The sequence below is a fragment of the Pseudophryne corroboree genome, chromosome 4, assembly GCF_028390025.1.
Source record: "Pseudophryne corroboree isolate aPseCor3 chromosome 4, aPseCor3.hap2, whole genome shotgun sequence".
NCBI classification, from domain to species: Eukaryota; Metazoa; Chordata; class Amphibia; order Anura; family Myobatrachidae; genus Pseudophryne; species Pseudophryne corroboree.
In genome coordinates, this window is record NC_086447.1 from 741,541,161 (window position 1) to 741,563,347 (window position 22,187).

Below are 22,187 nucleotides of genomic sequence, written 5' to 3' on the forward strand. Positions count from 1 at the left end.
TCCGAGAAATAGATTTATCGGTAAGTAAAATCTTATTTTCTCTATCGTCCTAGTGGATGCTGGGGTTCCTGAAAGGACCATGGGGATTATACCAAAGCTCCCAAACGGGCGGGAGAGTGCGGATGACTCTGCAGCACCGAATGAGAGAACTCCAGGTCCTCCTTAGCCAGAGTATCAAATTTGTAAAATTTTACAAACGTGTTCTCCCCTGACCACGTAGCTGCTCGGCAAAGTTGTAATGCCGAGACCCCTCGGGCAGCCGCCCAAGATGAGCCCACCTTCCTTGTGGAGTGGGCCTTTACAGATTTAGGCTGTGGCAGGCCTGCCACAGAATGTGCCAGTTGGATTGTGCTACAGATCCAACGAGCAATCGTCTGCTTAGACGCAGGAGCACCCATCTTGTTGGGTGCATACAATATAAACAACGAGTCAGATTTTCTGACTCCAGCTGTTCTTGCAATATATATTCTTAATGCTCTGACAACGTCCAGTAACTTGGAGTCCTCCAAGTCACTTGTAGCCGCAGGCACTACAATAGGCTGGTTCAGATGAAATGCTGACACCACCTTAGGGAGAAAATGCGGACGAGTCCGCAGTTCTGCCCTGTCCGAATGGAAAATCAGATATGGGCTTTTGTAAGATAAAGCTGCCAATTCTGACACTCTCCTGGCAGAAGCCAGGGCTAGAAGCATGGTCACTTTCCAAGTGAGATATTTCAAATCCACCTTATTTAGTGGTTCAAACCAATGAGATTTTAGAAAATCCAAAACTAAATTGAGATCCCACGGTGCCACTGGAGGCACCACAGGGGGCTGTATATGCAGCACTCCCTTAACAAAGGTCTGGACTTCAGGGACTGAAGCCAATTCTTTTTGAAAGAAAATCGACAGGGCCGAAATTTGAACCTTAATAGATCCCAATTTGAGACCCATAGACAATCCTGATTGCAGGAAATGTAGGAATCGACCCAGTTGAAATTCCTCCGTCGGAGCACTCCGATCTTCGCACCACGCAACATATTTTCGCCAAATTCGGTGATAATGTTGCACGGTTACTTCTTTCCTTGCTTTAATCAAAGTAGGAATGACTTCTTCCGGCATGCCTTTTTCCATTAGGATCCGGCGTTCAACCGCCATGCCGTCAAACGCAGCCGCGGTAAGTCTTGAAACAGACAGGGACCCTGCTGAAGCAAGTCCCTCCTTAGAGGTAGAGGCCACGGATCTTCCGTGATCATCTCTTGAAGTTCCGGGTACCAAGTCCTTCTTGGCCAATCCGGAACCACTAGTATCGTTCTTACGCCTCTTTGCCGTATAATTCTCAATACTTTTGGTATGAGAGGCAGAGGAGGAAACACATACACCGACTGGTACACCCAAGGCGTTACCAGCACGTCCACAGCTATTGCCTGCGGATCTCTTGACCTGGCGCAATACCTGTCCAGTTTTTTGTTGAGGCGAGACGCCATCATGTCCACCATTGGTCTTTCCCAACGGGTTACCAGCATGTGGAAGACTTCTGGATGAAGTCCCCACTCTCCCGGGTGAAGATCGTGTCTGCTGAGGAAGTCTGCTTCCCAGTTGTCCACTCCCGGGATGAACACTGCTGACAGTGCTATCACATGATTCTCTGCCCAGCGAAGAATCCTTGCAGCTTCTGCCATTGCACTCCTGCTTCTTGTGCCGCCCTGTCTGTTCACATGGGCGACTGCCGTGATGTTGTCCGACTGGATCAACACCGGTTTTCCCTGAAGCAGAGGTTCTGCCTGGCTTAGAGCATTGTATATTGCTCTTAGTTCCAGAATGTTTATGTGAAGAGACGTTTCCAGGCTCGTCCATACTCCCTGGAAGTTTCTTCCTTGTGTGACTGCTCCCCAGCCTCTCAGGCTGGCGTCCGTGGTCACCAGGATCCAATCCTGTATGCCGAATCTGCGGCCCTCCAATAGATGAGGACTCTGCAACCACCACAGAAGAGACACCCTTGTCCTTGGAGACAGGGTTATCCGTAGGTGCATCTGAAGATGCGACCCTGACCATTTGTCCAACAGATCCCTTTGGAAAATTCTTGCGTGGAATCTGCCGAATGGAATTGCTTCGTAAGAAGCCACCATTTTTCCCAGGACTCTTGTGCATTGATGTACAGACACCTTTCCTGGTTTTAGGAGGTTCCTGACAAGTTCGGATAACTCCTTGGCTTTTTCCTCCGGGAGAAAAACCTTTTTCTGAACCGTGTCCAGAATCATCCCTAGGAACAGCAGACGAGTTGTCGGCATTAGCTGGGATTTTGGAATATTCAGAATCCACCCGTGCTGTTTTAGCACTTCTTGAGACAGTGCTAATCCCATCTCTAGCTGTTCTCTGGACCTCGCCCTTATTAGGAGATCGTCCAAGTATGGGATAATTAATACGCCTTTTCTTCGAAGAAGAATCATCATCTCGGCCATTACCTTTGTAAAGATCCGAGGTGCCATGGACAATCCGAACGGCAGCGTCTGAAACTGATAGTGACAGTTTTGTACAACGAACCTGAGGTACCCCTGGTGTGAGGGGTAAATTGGAACGTGGAGATACGCATCCTTGATGTCCAAGGATACCATAAAGTCCCCCTCTTCCAGGTTCGCTATCACTGCTCTGAGTGACTCCATCTTGAACTTGAACTTCTTTATGTACAGGTTCAAGGACTTCAGATTTAGAATAGGCCTTACCGAGCCATCCGGCTTCGGTACCACAAAAAGAGTGGAATAATACCCCTTCCCTTGTTGTAGCAGAGGTACCTTGACTATCACCTGCTGAGAGTACAGCTTGTGAATGGCTTCCAAAACCGTCTCCCTTTCGGAGGGGGACGTTGGTAAAGCAGACTTCAGGAAACGGCGAGGTGGATCTGTCTCTAATTCCAACCTGTACCCTTGAGATATTATCTGCAGGATCCAGGGATCTACCTGCGAGTGAGCCCACTGCGCGCTGTAATTTTTGAGACGACCGCCCACCGTCCCCGAGTCCGCTTGAGAAGCCCCAGCGTCATGCTGAGGCTTTTGTAGAAGCCGGGGAGGGCTTCTGTTCCTGGGAAGGAGCTGCGTGTTGCTGTCTCTTCCCTCGACCTTTGCCTCGTGGCAGATATGAATAGCCCTTTGCTCTCTTATTTTTAAAGGAACGAAAGGGCTGCGGTTGAAAAGTCGGTGCCTTTTTCTGTGGGGGAGTGACTTGAGGTAGAAAGGTGGATTTCCCGGCTGTAGCCGTGGCCACCAAATCTGATAGACCGACTCCAAATAACTCCTCCCCTTTATACGGCAAAACTTCCATATGCCGTTTTGAATCCGCATCGCCTGTCCACTGTCGCGTCCATAAAGCTCTTCTGGCCGAAATGGACATAGCACTTACCCGTGATGCCAGTGTGCAGATATCCCTCTGTGCATCACGCATATAAAGAAATGCATCCTTTATTTGTTCTAACGACAGTAAAATATTGTCCCTGTCCAGGGTATCAATATTTTCAATCAGGGACTCTGACCAAACTACCCCAGCACTGCCCATCCAGGCAGTCGCTACAGCTGGTCGTAGTATAACACCTGCATGTGTGTATATACTTTTTTGGATATTTTCCATCCTCCTATCTGATGGATCTTTAAGTGCGGCCGTCTCAGGAGAGGGTAACGCCACTTGTTTAGATAAGCGTGTTAGCGCCTTGTCCACCCTAGGAGGTGTTTCCCAGCGCTCCCTAACCTCTGGCGGGAAAGGGTATAATGCCAATAATTTCTTTGAAATTATCAGCTTTTTATCAGGGGCAACCCACGCTTCATTACACACGTCATTTAATTCTTCTGATTCAGGAAAAACTATAGGTAGTTTTTTCATACCCCACATAATACCCTGTTTAGTGGTACCTGTAGTATCAGCTAAATGTAACGCCTCCTTCATTGCCAAAATCATATAACGTGTGGCCCTACTGGAAAATACGGTTGATTCGTCACCGTCACCACTGGAGTCATCGCCTGTGTCTGGGTCTGTGTCGACCGACTGAGGCAAAGGGCGTTTCACAGCCCCTGACGGTGTTTGAGTCGCCTGGACAGGCACTAATTGATTGTCCGGCCGCCTCATGTCGTCAAACGACTGCTTTAGCGTGTTGACACTATCCCGTAGTTCCATAAATAAAGGCATCCATTCCGGTGTCGACTCCCTAGGGGGTGACATCCTCATATTTGGCAATTGCTCCGCCTCCACACCAATATCGTCCTCATACATGTCGACACACACGTACCGACACACAGCAGACACACAGGGAATGCTCCTAACGAAGACAGGACCCACTAGCCCTTTGGGGAGACAGAGGGAGAGTTTGCCAGCACACACCAAAAGCGCTATATATATATCAGGGATAGCCTTATAATAAGTGCTCCCTTATAGCTGCTTTGTTATATCAAAATATCGCCATAAATGTGCCCCCCCCTCTCTGTTTTACCCTGTTTCTGTAGTGCAGTGCAGGGGAGAGACTTGGGAGCCGTCCTGACCAGCGGAGCTGTGAGAGGAAATGGCGCTGTGTGCTGAGGAGATAGGCCCCGCCCCTTTTCTGGCGGGCTCGTCTCCCGCTATTTAGAAAAATTAGGCAGGGGTTAAATATCTCCATATAGCCTCTAGGGCTATATGTGAGGTATTTTTAGCCTTTATAGGTAATCATTTTGCCTCCCAGGGCGCCCCCCTCCCAGCGCCCTGCACCCTCAGTGACTGCCGTGTGAAGTGTGCTGAGAGGAAAATGGCGCACAGCTGCAGTGCTGTGCGCTACCTTTTGAAGACTGCAGGAGTCTTCAGCCGCCGATTCTGGACCTCTTCTGTCTTCAGCATCTGCAAGGGGGCCGGCGGCGTGGCTCCGGTGACCATCCAGGCTGTACCTGTGATCGTCCCTCTGGAGCTTGATGTCCAGTAGCCAAGAAACCAATCCATCCTGCACGCAGGTGAGTTGACTCCTTCTCCCCTCAGTCCCTCGCTGCAGTGATCCTGTTGCCAGCAGGAATCACTGTAAAATAAAAAACCTAGCTAAACTTTTTCTAAGCAGCTCTTTAGGAGAGCCACCTAGATTGCACCCTTCTCGGCCGGGCACAAAAATCTAACTGGAGTCTGGAGGAGGGTCATAGGGGGAGGAGCCAGTGCACACCACCTGATCGGAAAAAGCTTTACTTTTTGTGCCCTGTCTCCTGCGGAGCCGCTATTCCCCATGGTCCTTTCAGGAACCCCAGCATCCACTAGGACGATAGAGAAAAATTAATGAGTAAATTAATTTGTAAAGCAAATGTGTATTTTAGTTATGTTTTCAAAAATCTTTGTCACAAACATTAGGGGTTATTCAGAGTTGTTAGCAATTGGGCAAAACCAGGTGCACTGCAGGTGGGGCAGATGTAACGTGCAGATGGATTTAGATTTGGGTGTGTTATATTGTTTCTGTGCAGGGTAAATACTGGCTGCTTTTTTTTTACACCGTAATTTAGATTTCAGTTTGAACACACCCCACCCAAATCTAACTCTCTCTGCACATGTTACATCTGCCCCACCTACAGTGCAACATGGTTTTGCCCATTAATGTGTTTTTTTGGTTTGCTTACAACTCTGAATAATCCCCATTGTACGATTTTATTTGTGTTACAGATTTACCTTAACATTAACTCACTTATTTACTTACCAAGTCTCACATTTCCTCTATAGCGCGATACAGAATTCATGAAGAACACTTTCATCCAAGTGTATCATGACACCGCTTACCCTCTTCTGGAATCAACATTCCTGCAGGCACCTAGATGGGCAGAAGACGAAACAGAAGCTGCACGCTGGAAAGCAATTGCTGATTTCCTTAAGCACAACCGGGAGAAAGACGGAGGAACCTGTCACTTCCTGCTGTCCCCTGATGGCCTTCACAAGCCATTTGACATATCGGAAGTAACATACGACTTTCTTGAAGCAGCGAGGACATCTGTTACCATAATATGACAAGAGCAACAAAAGAATGATCAGTCTGAAATTAATATTATCCCAAATGTAATTATTTATTCATCTGAATCACACTACATGACTCTTTTTATAGAACCAATTATTTATATATTACATGTGTGTTTTTTCTTGTATCTTTTTAATGGATTAGTTGATTACTGCAGAAAGTAATGGATTATTGTTTTGTAATTTCTTACAAGTTTATTTAATTACAAATAAACCAGAAAAATATTTTAGTAAATGTAATACTTTAAGTTCAGTAGTCCTTATAGTGAAGAGGACTACCAGGTTGGTTTTGCCTTGTAAATGATTGCCGCTTTAAAAAAACTTTGGCCGGAATCTCGGAGCTCCGGCCGCCTCACAATGCATTACATCTGGCCCATAGTGTGTGTGGATAGGAGATCACATAAGCTCTGAATGTACAGATGTGTCCCATGCGACTCTGCTAGCGGCAGGCATTATTGTTTAGTTACAACGCGATGCGAATAGGACGGACCAGGAGACTGTGCTGATTAATTTGATATGTGATACTTGTATATCTGTGTGTGACTGAGACTCTGCATACAAAGGGGTATGATGCAGCTGCTGTGATTTTTTTCCCATGCTAATTGACAGTATGCTCCATATACAATCAGTTGCACACAGATATACATTTGCATATCACATTAATCAGCACAGTCTACCGGTGTGTCCTAGTCACATCACGTTGCGACTAAGACACAGTTTTGTCAAATAAAGACGGCTGACACTAGCGGAGTGGCACGGGTCCTGGTGGGTCACGCTAGGCATCTCGCCATGTGTGGGGGGTATTGAGGCTGGATGTATGAGGACACCTCTGTAATCTGGATCGCCTTCCGCATTGTAGTTACCTGCAAGGAGGATGCCTTCTAGCTAACTACACCAGTTAGTAGTCCCTCTGCAATACACTGCCATTTATATGGGTATGGGACTCAGGATCGACACCTATTGGTCGACAGTGGCTAGGTCTACATTATAAATAGGTCGACACTGCCATTAGGTCGACTTGAACAAGGACAACATGAAAAAAGCATACATGAGTTTTTCATGTTTTTTTGCTGTCATTTTACTTATTAAAGTGACCGGGAACCCCAATTAGTGCACCGTGTTCGCTCGCCATGCTTCGTGTAAGGTTCTGCCGCTGCGCTCGGCACAGGTTACCGTTCCCAGTCGTAGTCCACGTGGATTGTAAAGTATGATGAAGTTCAAAAAAAAGAAACGGCTGACAGATGCAGGAGTGGGGGGGGGGGGTTCTTCACTCCCCCCGTTATCCGGCCCCATAGCCATGCATGCTAATTTGGACGAGATTGGTCATGGCTATCATGCATAAACGAGCCGGCACCAACGATGAACGAGTGCGAGGCTGAGCATTATTCATTGTTGGTGCATACACACTGGAAGATATGAACGCTATCTCGTTCATTCATTAACGAGATTGTTCATATCTTTCAGTGTAATCGGCCAGTGTGTAGAGCCCACTAGTTGCTAAGATAAAACGCATTGGGTATTGTGATATCTTGTCCAGAATCCTGTGGTGAAGCTGTGGAATTGCTTGGAGTACCATGAGACAGCTGCATTACTAATGTTGAAGCAAATTGGGCTCATGTATTTAATATACTGATTGCTAATATCTATTTCTCTGACGTCCTAGTGGATGCTGGGTACTCCGTAAGGACCATGGGGAATAGACGGGCTCCGCAGGAGACTGGGCACTCTAAAAGAAAGATTAGGTACTATCTGGTGTGCACTGGCTCCTCCCTCTATGCCCCTCCTCCAGACCTCAGTTAGAATCTGTGCCCGGCTCGAGCTGGTTGCACACTAGGGGCTCTCCTGAGCTTCTAGTAAAGAAAGTATTTGTTAGGTTTTTTATTTTCAGTGAGATCTGCTGGCAACAGACTCACTGCTACGAGGGACTTAGGGGAGAGAAGCGAACCTACCTGCTTGCAGCTAGCTTGGGCTTCTAGGCTACTGGACACCATTAGCTCCAGAGGGATCGAACACAGGCCCAGCCTCGGTCGTCCGGTCCCGGAGCCGCGCCGCCGTCCCCCTTGCAGAGCCAGAAGCAAGAAGAACGTCCTGGAAATCGGCGGCTGAAGACTCCGGTCTTCATTAAGGTAGCGCACAGCACTGCAGCTGTGCGCCATTGCTCCCTATGCACACCACATACTCCGGTCACTGATGGATGCAGGGCGCTGGGGGGGGGCGCCCTGGGCTGCAATTAGAGTACCTTAAATTGGCAAAAAGCACATAATATAGTCTAATAAACTATATATGTGCAAAAATCCCCTGCCATAATATTAATAAAAGAGCGGGATAAGCCCGCCGAGAAGGGGGCGGGGCTATCTCCCTCAGCACACTGGCACCATTTCCTCTTCACAGCTCCGCTGGAAGACAGCTCCCCAGGCTCTCCCCTGCAGTTTCCAGGCTCAAAGGGTAAAAAAGAGAGGGGGGGCACTAAATTTAAGCGCAAAACTGTATTGTATAGCTGCTATAGGGAAAATCACTTTCTGTAATAGTGTAAATCCCTGTTTATATAGCGCTGTGGTGTGTGCTGGCATACTCTCTCTCTGTCTCCCCAAAGGACTTCGTGGGGTCCTGTCCTCAGTCAAAGCATTCCCTGTGTGTGTGCGGTGTGTCGGTACGGCTGTGTCGACATGTTTGATGAGGCTTATGTGGAGGCGGAGCAGGTGCCGATAAATGTGATGTCACCCCCTGCGGGGTCGACACCAGAGTGGATGGATATGTGGAAGGTATTAACCGACAGTGTCAACTCCTTACATAAAAGGCTGGATGACGTAACAGCCGTGGGACAGCCGGCTTCTCAGCCCGTGCCTGCCCAGGCGCGCCTCAAAGACCATCAGGGGCTCACAAACGCCCGCTACCTCAGATGGCAGACACAGATGTCGACACAGAGTCTGACTCCAGTGTCGACGAGGATGAGACATATACACAATCCACAAGGGGCATCCGTTGCATGATTACGGCAATGAAAAATGTGTTACACATTTCTGACATTAACCCAGGTACCACTAAAAAGGGTATTATGTTTGGGGAGAAAAAGCAGCCAGTGTTTTTCCCCCCATCAGATGAGTTGAATGAAGTGTGTGAAGAAGCGTGGGGTTCCCCCGATAAGAAACTGGTAATTTCTAAAAAGTTACTGATGGCGTACCCTTTCCCGCCAGAGGATAGGTCACGTTGGGAGATATCTCCTAGGGTGGATAAGGCGCTCACACGCTTGTCAAAAAAGGTGGCACTGCCGTCTCAGGATACGGCTGCCTTGAAGGAGCCTGCTGATAGAAAGCAGGAGGCTATCCTGAAGTCTGTATATACACACTCAGGTTCTATACTGAGACCTGCAATTGCTTCAGCATGGATGTGTAGTGCTGCTGCAGCGTGGTCTGATACCCTGTCAGATAATATTGATACCCTCGACAGGGATACTATTTTGCTAACCATAGAGCATATTAAAGACGTCGTCTTATATATGAGGGATGCACAGAGGGATATTTGCCGGCTGGCATCTAGAATTAATGCAATGTCCATTTCTGCCAGGAGGGTATTATGGACCCGGCAGTGGACAGGTGATGCTGATTGTACAAGGCACATGGAGGTTTTGCCTTATAAGGGTAAGGAATTGTTTGGGGATGGTCTCTCGGACCTCGTATCCACAGCAACAGCTGGGAAATCGACATTTTTACCTCAGGCTCCCTCACAACCTAAGAAAGCACCGTACTATCAGGTACAGTCCTTTCGGCCTCAGAAAGGCAAGCGGATCAAAGGTGCTTCCTTTCTGCCCAGAGGCAGGGGGAGAGGGAAAAAGCTGCACCAGACAGCCAGTTCCCAGGAACAAAAATCCTCCCCTGCTTCTACTAAGTCCACCGCATGACGCTGGGGCTCCACAGACGGAGCCATATGCGGTGGGGGCGCGTCTCCGGAACTTCAGCGACCAGTGGGTTCGCTCACAGGTGGATCTCTGGGTTCTACAAGTGGTATCTCAGGGATACAAGCTGGAATTTGAGGCGTCTCCCTCTCGCCGTTACCTCAAATCAGCCTTGCCAGCTACTCCCCAGGACAGGGAGGTAGTACTGGCGGCAATTCACGAGCTGTACCTCCAGCAGGTGATAATCAAAGTTCCCCTCCTTCAACAGGGACGGGGTTACTATTCCACAATGTTTGTGGTACCGAAACCAGACGGTTCGGTGAGACCCATTCTAAATTTGAAATCCTTGAACACTTATATAAGGAAGTTCAAGTTCAAAATGGAATCGCTCAGGGCGGTTATTGCAAGCCTGGAAGAGGGGGATTACATGGTATCACTGGACATCATGGATGCTTACCTACATGTCCCCGTTTACCCACCTCACCAGGAGTACCTCAAGGTTGTGGTACAGAACTGCCATTACCAATTCCAGACGTTGCCGTTTGGTCTGTCCAGGGCACCGAGGGTGTGTTCCAAGGTAATGGCCAAAATGATGATACTCCTTCGATAGAAGGGAGTTATAATTATCCCGTACTTGGACGACCTCCTTATAAAGGCGAGGTCCAAGGAGCAGCCGTTGATCGGAGTAGCACTATCTCAGGAAGTGCTACAACAGCACGGCTGGATTCTGAATATCCCAAAGTCGCAGCTGGTTCATACGACGCGTCTGCTGATATTGGGCATGTTTCTGGACACAGAACAGTAGAAGGTGTTTCTCCCGGAGGAGAAGGCCAAGGAGTTGTCATGAACAAAAAACTGCAACAAACGAGCGCCTAATCATCAGATAACAATGAAAACCAATACGTGTTTAGTAGGATTAAATGATCACAATTTTATGTTCCTGATGGTCTGCGCTTGCCGGAATACTATGTGTAGTATTGTGGTGGGGCATGGAGAAAGAACAAGCGGCTGCGCTGAATATCAGGAACGGAATACAATATACAGAGAGCCAACGTAAAAAATAACAATGTTTATTTGTAAAACATATAAAAGGTTAATTATCATATGACCGGTGAATAATATGTATATATAAAAAACATTCACTATATGTGAACTGGTGGTCTGTTGTAAAAACTCAGCTTTTTAGGGTGAGGAGTTCCGTGTTCAGCTGGTTAAATCATTGATAAGTACCAGGTGTATTAGTGGAATCCTTGTAAATTCAAAGTCCCTTAGTTGAAAATGAGATTCAATACCTTTCCAGATGGGCTGGTGAGAGCCGAGCGTCCTCGGCTTCAATGTCCTGCAATGCCCATATATGCTGTGCAGCGGAAAGGAGGAGATCGTCTCTCTCACAACCCGGTCGTGGCGGCGTGCTTGCTGAAGCCGCTGATGTCGGATGCTGTAGACGGAGGGTGCAGCGGGGACCAAGGAACACCTGGAAAAGTTCACCTGAGCGGAGTACGGATAGGGGCGGGTCGTATCCGTACTCAGCTCAGGTGAACTTTTCCAGTTGTCATCTCTGGTCAGAGACCTCCTGCAACCAAAACAGGTGTCGGTGCATCATTGCACGCGAATCCTGGAAAAGATGGTAGCTTCTTTCGAAGCAATTCCCTTCGGCAGGTTCCATGCAAGAAACTTTCAGTGGGACCTGTTAGACAAGTGAGGATCGCATCTTCAGATGCATCGGCTGATCACCCTGTCCCCGAGGGCCAGGGTATCTCTGCTGTGGTGGCTGCAGAGTGCTCATCTTCTCGAGGGCCGCAGATTCGGCATCCAAGTACAATGGTCGAGTCAGGAGACTTCCCTACACATAAATATTCTGGACCTAAGGGCCAGTTACAATGCCGTAAGGCAAGCAGAACCCCTGCTTCAAAACCAGCCGGTGCTGATTCAGTCAGACAACATCACGGCTGTCGCCCATGTAAACCGACAAGGCGGCACAAGAAGCAGAATGGCGTTGGCAGAAGCCACAAGGATTCTCCGATGGGCGGAGTATCACGTGCTAACACTGTCAGCAGTGTTCATTCCGGGTGTGGAAAACTAGGAAGCAGACTTCCTCAGCAGGCACGACCTCCACCCGGGAGAGTGGGGACTTCATCCGGAAGTCTTCACGCAGATTGTGAACCGTTGGGAACGGCCACAGGTGGACATGATGGCGTCCCGCCTCAACAAAAAGCTAAAAAGTATTGCGCCAGGTCAAGAGACCCTCAGGCGATAGCTGTGGACGCACTAGTGACACCGTGGGTGTACCAGTCGGTTTATGTGTTCCTTCCTCTCATACCCAAGGTACTGAGGATAGTAAGTAATAGAGGAGTAAGAACTATACTAGTAGTTCCGGATTGGCCAAGAAGAACTTGGTACCCAGAACTACAAGAAATGATCTCGGAGGACCCATGGCCTCTGTCTCTCAGACAGGACCTGTTACTGCAGGAGCCCTGTCTGTTCCAAGACTCACCGCGGCTGCGTTTGAAGGCTTGGCGGTTGAACGCCGGATCCTAACGGAAAAGGGCGTTCCAGATGAAGTGATTCCTACGCTGTTAAAGGCTAGGAGAGACGCTGCCTGAAGTTCAGACGTTGTTAAGGGAGTGCTGTATATTCAGCCCTTTTTGTGCCTCCAGTGGCACCTTGGGATCTCAACGTAGTGTTGGATTTCCTAAAATCACATTGTTTTGAGCAACTTCAGAACGTGGAGTTGAAGTATCTCACGTGGAAAGTGGTCATACCTGTATATATTTGGCCTTGGCTTCGGCTAGGCGTGTGTCAGAATTGGCGGCTTTGTCGTGTAAAAGCCCTTATCTGATCTTCCATAGGGACAGGGCAGAATTGAGGATTCGTCCCCAATTTCTCTCTAAGGTGGTATCAGCGTTTCATTGAACCAACCTATTGTGGTGCCTGCGGCTACTCGGGACTTGGAGGCCTCCAAGTTGCTGGATGTAGTCCGGGCCCTGAAAATCTATGTTTCCAGGATGGCTAGAGTCAGAAATACTGACTCGGTGTTTATCCTGCATGCACCCAACAAGCTGGGTGCTCCTGCTTCTAAGCAGACTATTGCTCGCTGAATCTGTAGCACGATTCACCTTGCACATTCTGCGGCTGGACTGCTGCATCCTAAATCAGTAAAAGCCCATTCCACGAGGAAGGGGGCTCTTCTTGGGCGGCTGCCCAAGGGGTCTCGGCATTACAACTTTGCCGAGCAGCTACTTGGTCGGGGTCAAACACGTTGGCAAAATTCTACAAGTTTGATACCCTGGCTGAGGAGGACCGTGAGTTTGCTCATTCGGTGCTGCAGAGTCATCCGCACTCTCCCTGGGCAGCAATATAAACCTCTTATTTGGCAAAAGGAGCATATATACAGCTGGACACTGTATATATGCAGGAGCCCCCGCCAATTTTACACTTTTAGCGGGACAGAAGCCTGCCGTCGAGGGGGCGGGGCTTCTCCCTCAGCACTCACCAGCGCCATGTTTTTCTCCACAGCACCACTGAGAGGAAGCTCCCCGGACTCTCCCCTGCTTATACCACGGTAGAAGAGAGGGTTTTAAAGAAGAGGGGGGGCACATAATTCGGCGCAGATAATAACAGCGCTACTGGGTAAACATTAAATTACTGTGTTTTCTCTAACGTCCTAGTGGATGCTGGGGACTCCGTAAGGACCATGGGGAATAGACGGGCTCCGCAGGAGACTGGGCACTCTAAAGAAAGATTTAGTACTATCTGGTGTGCACTGGCTCCTCCCTCTATGCCCCTCCTCCAGACCTCAGTTAGAATCTGTGCCCGGACAGAGCTGGGTGCTTTTAGTGAGCTCTCCTGAGCTTGCTAATAAGAAAGTATTTTAGTTAGGTTTTTTTATTTTCAGAGAGCTTCTGCTGGCAACAGACTCTCTGCTACGTGGGACTGAGGGGAGAGAAGCAAACCTACTAACTGCGGCTAGGTTGCGCTTCTTAGGCTACTGGACACCATTAGCTCCAGAGGGATCGAACACAGGACCTGACCTTGTCGTCCGTTCCCGGAGCCGCGCCGCCGTCCCCCTCGCAGAGCCAGAAGCCGGCAGAAGCGGAGAAGACATCGAAATCGGCGGCAGAAGACTCCTGTCTTCACATGAGGTAGCGCACAGCACTGCAGCTGTGCGCCATTGCTCCCACACTAACCCACACACTCCGGTCACTGTAGGGTGCAGGGCGCAGGGGGGGGGGCGCCCTGGGCAGCAATTGATACCTCCTGGCGAAAGCTGCATATAGACAGTGGGACACTGTTATATGTATGAGCCCCCGCCATTTATTTTACAAAAAATCGCGGGACAGAAGCCCGCCGCTGAGGGGGCGGGGCCTTCTTCCTCAGCACTCACCAGTGCCATTTTCCTTTCACAGCTCCGCTGAGAGGAAGCTCCCCAGGCTCTCCCCTGCAGAATCACGGTAGAAGGGTAAAAAAGAGAGGGGGGCACATAAATTTAGGCGCATTAATCATAATACAGCAGCTACTGGGTAAACACTAAGTTACTGTGTAATCCCTGGGTTATATAGCGCTGTGGTGTGTGCTGGCATACTCTCTCTCTGTCTCTCCAAAAGGCCTTGTGGGGGTCCTGTCCTCATTTAGAGCTTCCCCTGTGTGTGTGGTGTGTCGGTACGCGTGTGTCGACATGTTTGACGAAGAGGTCTATGTGGAGGCAGAGCAAGTGCAGTTGATTGACGTGTCGCCGCCGACGGTGCCGACACCTGATTGGATGGATATGTGGAAGGTGTTAAATGATAATGTAAACTCCTTACATAAAAGGTTGGATAAAGCTGATACCTCGGGCCAGTCAGGGTCTCAACCCATGCCTGATCCTACAGCGCAGAGGCCCTCGGGGTCTCAAAAGCGCCCACTATCCAAAATGGTTGACACAGATGTCGACACGGATTCTGACTCCAGTGTCGACGACGATAATGCAAAATTGCAACCGAAAATGACAAAAGCTATACGTTACATGATTATAGCGATGAAGGATGTTTTACACATATCAGAGGTAAACCCTGTCCCTGACAAGAGGGTTTATATGTATGGGGAGAAAAAGCAAGAGGTGACTTTTCCCCCTTCACATGAGTTAAATGAGTTATGTGAAAGAGCGTGGGATTCCCCAGATAAGAAATTCCTGATTTCCAAAAGGTTACTTATGGCGTACCCTTTCCCGCCAGAGGACAGGGTGCGCTGGGAATCCTCCCCTAGGGTAGATAAAGCTCTCACATGCTTATCTAAGAAGGTGGCCCTGCCGTCGCAGGATACGGCCACCCTAAAGGATCCTGCAGATAGAAAGCAGGAAAGTATCCTGAAATCTGTTTATACACATTCAGGGACTCTACTGAGGCCGGCAATTGCGTCGGCGTGGATGTGTAGTGCGGTAGCAGCGTGGACAGATAATCTGTCTGAGGAAATGGATACCTTGGACAGGGATACCATTATGCTGACCCTGGGGCATATAAAAGACACTGTCCTATATATGAGGGATGCCCAGAGGGACATTTGCCTACTGGGCTCTAGAATTAATGCAATGTCAATTTCTGCCAGGAGGGTCCTGTGGACTCGGCAGTGGACAGGTGATGCCGACTCCAAAAAACACATGGAGGTGTTACCTTACAAGGGTGAGGAATTGTTTGGGGACGGTCTCTCGGACCTGGTTTCCACAGCTACTGCTGGGAAGTCAAACTTTTTGCCATATATTCCCTCACAACCTAAGAAAGCACCGTATTACCAAATGCAGTCCTTTCGCGCACAAAGAAGCAAGAAGGTCAGAGGTGCTTCCTTTCTTGCTAGAGGCAGGGGTAGAGGAAAAAAGCTGCACCTTACAGCTAGTTCCCAGGAACAGAAGTCCTCCCCGGCTTCCACTAAATCCACCGCATGACGCTGGGGCTCCACGGGTGGAGCCAGGAGCGGTGGGGGCGCGTCTCCGACATTTCAGCCACCAGTGGGTTCGCTCACAGGTGGATCCCTGGGCCACACAGATTGTGTCTCAGGGATACAAGCTGGAATTCGAGGTGATGCCCCCTCAACGTTACCTAAAATCGGCCCTGCCAGCTTCCCCCATAGAAAGGGAAGTAGTGGTAGCGGCAATTCACAAGCTATTTCTCCAGCAGGTGGTGGTAAAGGTTCCCCTTCTTCAACAGGGAAAGGCATACTATTCCACAATGTTTGTGGTACTGAAACCGGACGGTTCGGTCAGACCTATATTAAATTTAAATTCCCTGAACATTTATCTGAAAAGATTCAAGTTCAAAATGGAATCGCTCAGAGCTGTCATTGCAAGCCTGGAAGAGGGGGATTTTATGGTGTCTCTGGACATCAAGGATGCTTACTTGCATGTCCCCATTTATCCGCCTCATCAGGAGTACCTCAGATTTGTGGTACAGGACTGTCATTACCAATTCCAGATGTTGCCGTTTGGGCTCTCCATGGCACCGAGAATATTTACCAAGGTAATGGCAGAAATGATGGTGATCCTGAGAAAACCAGGAGTCACAGTTATCCCATACTTGGACGATCTCCTCATAAAGGCGAGGTCCAGGGAGCAGTTGCAGATCAGCGTAGCGCACTCTCAGGAAGTGTTGCAACAGCATGGCTGGATTCTGAATATCCCAAAGTCGCAGCTGATTCCTACGACGCGTCTGCCCTTTCTGGGCATGATTCTGGACACAGACCAGAAGAATGTGTTTCTCCCGGCGGAGAAGGCTCAAGAGCTTGTGACTCTAGTCAGAGACCTCTTAAAACCGAAACAGGTGTCGGTGCATCACTGCACGCGAGTCCTGGGAAAGATGGTGGCATCGTACGAAGCCATTCCCTTCGGCAGGTTCCATGCGAGGATCTTTCAATGGGATCTGTTGAACAAATGGTCCGGATCGCATCTTCAGATGCATCGGCTGATCACCCTGTCCCCCAGGGCCAGGGTGTCTCTTCTGTGGTGGCTACAGAGTGCTCACCTTCTCGAGGGCCGCAGGTTCGGCATACAGGACTGGGTCCTGGTGACCACGGATGCGAGCCTCCGAGGGTGGGGGGCAGTCACTCAGGGAAGAAACTTCCAAGGGTTATGGTCAAGTCAGAAGGGTTGTCTGCACATAAATATCCTGGAACTAAGGGCCATATACAACGCCCTGAGTCAAGCGGAGCCCCTGCTTCGCAACCAACCGGTGCTGTTCAGTCAGACAACATCACCGCGGTGGCTCATGTAAACCGCCAGGGCGGCACAAGAAGCAGAGTCGCGGTGGCGGAAGCCACCAGGATTCTTCGGTGGGCGGAGAATCACGTACAAGCACTGTCAGCAGTGTTCATTCCGGGGGTGGACAACTGGGAAGCAGACTTCCTCAGCAGGCACGACCTTCACCCAGGAGAGTGGGGACTTCATCGCGAAGTCTTCATTCAGATTACAAATCGATGGGAACTGCCACAGGTAGACATGATGGCGTCCCGTCTCAACAAAAAGCTACAACAGTATTGCGCCAGGTCAAGAGACCCTCAGGCGATAGCTGTGGACGCCCTGGTAACACCGTGGGTGTTCCAGTCGGTCTATGTGTTTCCTCCTCTTCCTCTCATACCCAAGGTGCTGAGAATTGTAAGAAGAAGAGGAGTGAGAACAATACTCATTGTTCCGGATTGGCCAAGAAGGCCTTGGTACCCGGAACTGCAAGAAATGCTCACAGAGGACCCATGGCCTCTGCCTCTCAGACAGGACCTGTTGCAACAGGGCCCTGCCTGTTCCAAGACTTACCGCAGCTGCGTTTGACGGCATGGCGGTTGAACACCGGATCCTAGCGGAAAAAGGCATTCCGGAGGAAGTTATTCCTACGCTGATAAAGGCTAGGAAGGACGTGACAGCAAAGCATTATCACCGCATATGGCGAAAATATGTTGCTTGGTGTGAGGCCAGGAAGGCCCCTACAGAGGAATTCCAACTGGGCAGATTTCTGCACTTTCTACAGTCTGGAGTGACTATAGGCTTGAATTTGGGATCCATAAAGGTCCAGATTTCGGCCCTATCCATTTTCTTTCAAAAGGAACTGGCGTCTCTTCCTGAAGTTCAGACGTTTGTTAAGGGAGTGCTGCATATTCAGCCCCCTTTTGTGCCACCAGTGGCACCTTGGGATCTCAACGTGTGTTGGGTTTCCTAAAATCCCACTGGTTTGAACCTCTTAAGACCGTGGAGCTAAAGTATCTCACGTGGAAGGTGGTCATGCTATTGGCCTTAGCTTCGGCTAGGCGTGTGTCAGAATTGGCGGCTTTGTCATGTAAAAGCCCCTATCTGGTTTTTCATATGGACAGGGCAGAATTGCGGACTCGTCCCCAATTTCTGCCAAAGGTGGTGTCATCTTTTGATTTGAACCAACCTATTGTAGTGCCTGCGGCTACTCGTGACTTGGAGGATTCCAGGTAACTAGATGTAGTCAGGGCTTTGAAGATTTATGTAGCCAGAACGTCTGGAGTCAGGAAAACTGACTCGCTGTTTATCCTGTATGCCCCCAACAAGTTGGGTGCTCCTGCTTCAAAGCAAACCATTGCCCGCTGGATCTGTAACACGATTCAGCAGGCTCATTCTGCGGCTGGATTGCCGCATCCAAAATCAGTGAAAGCTCATTCCACAAGGAAGGTGGGCTCTTCTTGGGCGGCTGCCCGAGGGGTCTCGGCTTTACAGCTTTGCCGAGCTGCTACTTGGTTGGGTTCAAACACATTTGCAAAATTCTACAAGTTTGATACCCTGGCTGAGGAGGACCTTGAGTTTGCCCATTCGGTGATGCAGAGTCATCCGCACTCTCCCGCCCGTTTGGGAGCTTTGGTATAATCCCCATGGTCCTTACGGAGTCCCCAGCATCCACTAGGACGTTAGAGAAAATAAGATTTTACTCACCAGTAAATCTATTTCTCGTAGTCCGTAGTGGATGCTGGGCGCCCGTCCCTCGTGCGGACTTTCTGCAATACGTGTATATAGTTATTGCTTAATAATGGGTTTTGTTATGTTGGCATCCATTGTTGATGCCTGTTGTTGTTCATACTGTTGACTGGATAAGTGTATCACAAGTTATACGGTGTGATTGGTGTGGCTGGTATGAGTCTTACCCGGGATTCCAAAATCCTTTCCTTATAATGTCTGCTCTTCCGGGCACAGTTTCCTTAACTGAGGTCTGGAGGAGGGGCATAGAGGGAGGAGCCAGTGCACACCAGATAGTACTAAATCTTTCTTTAGAGTGCCCAGTCTCCTGCGGAGCCCGTCTATTCCCCATGGTCCTTACGGAGTCCCCAGCATCCACTACGGACTACGAGAAATAGATTTACCGGTGAGTACAATCTTATTTTTTCCTGGGTCATATAGCGCTGGGGTGTGTGCTGGCATACTCTCTCTCTGTCTCTCCAAAGGGCCTTGTGGGGGAATTATCTTCAGATGATCATTCCCTGAGTGTGTGGTGTGTCGGTACGTGTGTGTCGACATGTCTGAGGTAAAAGGCTCTCCTAAGGAGGAGATGGAGCAAATGGTGTGTGTGAGTGGTGTCTCCGTCGACAACGCCGACACCTGATTGGATATGTGAAATTAAGTGCTAAGGTAAATTTATTGCACAAAAGAGTGAGAACAGACAGTGAATCTACACATCTGTCCCTATGTTGCAGAGACCTTCAGAGTCTCACAACGCTCACTATCCAAACTAATAGACACTGATATCGACACGGATCCTGACTCCAGTGTCGACTACGATAATGCAAAGTTACAGCCAAAACTGGCAGAAAAGTATTCAATATATGATTATTGTAATAAAAGATGTTTTGCATATCACTGATGACTCATCTGTCCCTGACACAAGGGTACACATGTTTAAGGGGAAGAAAGCGGAGGTAAATTTCCCTCCTCTCATGAAGAAAAAGAGCGGGAATCTCCAGACAAGAGACTGCAGATTCCCACAAAGAATTCTCAGGGAGTATCCTTTCCCTACTAGGGCCAGGATACGATGGGAATCTTCCCCTAGGGTGGACAAAGCTTTGTCACGTTTACCCAAAAGGTAGCGCTGACTTAACAGCTATCCTCAGGGATCCTGCAGATAGCATGCAGTAAAAGTACTTTGAAGTCCATTTACACACATTCTGGTACACTACTCAGACCGGCGATTGTGTCGGCATGGGTTTATAGCGCTGTAGCAGCGTGGACAGATACCTTATCAGCGGAGATTGAAACCCTAGATAAGGATACCATGTTATTGACCCTAGTATATATATATATATATATATATATTTATATATATATAAAAGATGCTGTCTTATATATATATATATATATATATATATATAAAACATGCCCAAAGAGACATTAGTCTACTGTGTTCTAGAGTCAACGCTATGTCGATTTCTGCTAGACGTGTCCTGTGGAACATGCAATGGACAGGTGATGCTGACTAAAAGAGGCATATGGAAGGTTTACCTTACAAGGCTGAGGGATTGTGTGGAGAAGGGCTCTCGGACCTGGTCTCCACAGCTATAGCTGGTAATTCTGATCTTTTGCCTTATATTCCCTCACAGCCTAAGAAAGCACGACATTATCAAATGCAGTCCTTTTGGTCGCAGAATAACAAGAAAGTACGAGGAGCGTCCTTTCTTACCAGAGGTAAGGGCACAGGGCACAGCTAGTTCCCAGGAACAGAAGTCCTCCCCGACCTCTACTACATCCACCGCATGACGCTGGAGCTCCGCTAAGGGAGTCCGTCCCAGTGGGAGCACGTCTTCGGCTCTTCAGCCACATCTGAGTTCACTCACAGGTGGATCCCGGGGCAATAAAAATTGTTTCTCAGGGTTACAAGCTGGAATTCGAAAGGTGCCTCCTCGCCAGTTTTTTCCTTATCGGACCTACCGGCTTCTCCCCCAGAAAGGGAGATAATATTAAATACAATTCACACATTGTATCTCCAACAGGTGGTGCTCAAGGTTCCCCTCCTGCAACAAGGAAGGCGATATGACTCACCCTTGGCTGTAGTCCCGAAACCATACGGTTCGGTCAGACCTATTTTAAAATTAAAATCTCTGAACCTATACGGGAAAAGGTTCAAATTTAAAGTGGAATCGCCCAGAGCGATCATCGCCAGCCTGGAAGGGGGGATTTGATGGTGTATCTAGACATAAAGACTGCATACCTTCATGTTCCCATTTATCCACCCCATCAGGCGTACCTGACACTTGCAGTACAGGATTGTCATTATTAATTTCAGGGTAATTGGCGGAAATAATGGTGCTCCTACGCAAGCAAGGAGTCACAGTTATCCCATACTTGGACGATCTCCTAATAAGGGCGAGATCAAAAGAGCAGTTGTTCAACAGCGTATCACTTTCGCTGAAGGTGTCACAGCAACACGGCTGGATTCTCAATTTCCCGAGGTCACAGTTGGTTCCTATAACTCGTCTGCCCTTCTTGGGTTTGATTCTGGATACAGACCAGAAATGGGTTTACCTTCAGATAGAGAAGGCCCAGGAACTCATGACTCTAGTCAGAGACCTATTGAAACCAAGACAGGTGTCAGTGCATCACTGCCCTCGAGTCCTGGGAAAAACATTCCCTTAGGGTTCCATGCGAGGACTTCAAATGGGACCTACTGGACAAGTGGTCCGGGTGACATCTACAGATTCATCAGTTGATCACCCTATCCCCCAGGGCCAGGGTATCTCTCCTGTGGTGGCTGCAGAGTGCTCACCTTATAGAGGGCCGCAGATTCGGCATTCAGGACTGAATCCTGGTGACCACGGACGCGAGCCTCCGAGGCTGGGGAGCAGTCACACAGGGAAGAAATTTCCAAGGTCTTTTGGTCAAGTCAAGAGACTTGTCTTCACATCCACATATTGGAACTAAGGGCCATATACAACGCCCTACGTCAAGCGGAGACCTTTCTTTGCGACCAACCGGTTCTGATCCAGTCAGACAACGTCACCGCAGTAGCTCATGTAAACCGCCAAGGCGGCACAAGGAGCAGAGTGGCGATGGCGGAAGCCACCAGAATTCTTCGCTGTGCGGAGAATCATGTAAGAGCACTGTCAACAGTGTTCATTCCGGAAGTGAACAACTGGGAAGCAGACTTCCTCACCAGACATACGTCTTGGAGAGTGGAGACTTCATCAGGAAGTCTTCGCACAGATTGCAGTTCGGTGGGGACTGCCACAGATAGACATGATGGCGTCCCGCCTAAACAAAAAGCTGCAGAGTTATTGCGCCTGATCAAGAGACCCTGTGGCCCTAGTGACACAGTGGGTGTTCCAGTCAGTCTATGTATTTCGTCCTCTTCCTCTCATACCCA

At 49.0% G+C, this 22,187-nt stretch overlaps 1 protein-coding gene across 2 annotated transcripts in view; it reads left to right on the top strand.

Moving 5' to 3' along the window:
• The window catches only part of NPHP1 (nephrocystin 1), a 271,740-nt gene extending 265,525 nt beyond the window's left edge, over positions 1–6,215 (top strand). For both annotated transcript variants that reach the window (XM_063918125.1, XM_063918126.1), the window contains exon 21: positions 5,688–6,215. In XM_063918125.1, coding sequence (XP_063774195.1) covers positions 5,688–5,969 — 282 coding nt within the window. In that variant the 3' untranslated portion in view covers positions 5,970–6,215. The remainder of the gene's footprint in view (positions 1–5,687) is intronic.
• Positions 6,216–22,187: the final 15,972 nt, after the last annotated feature.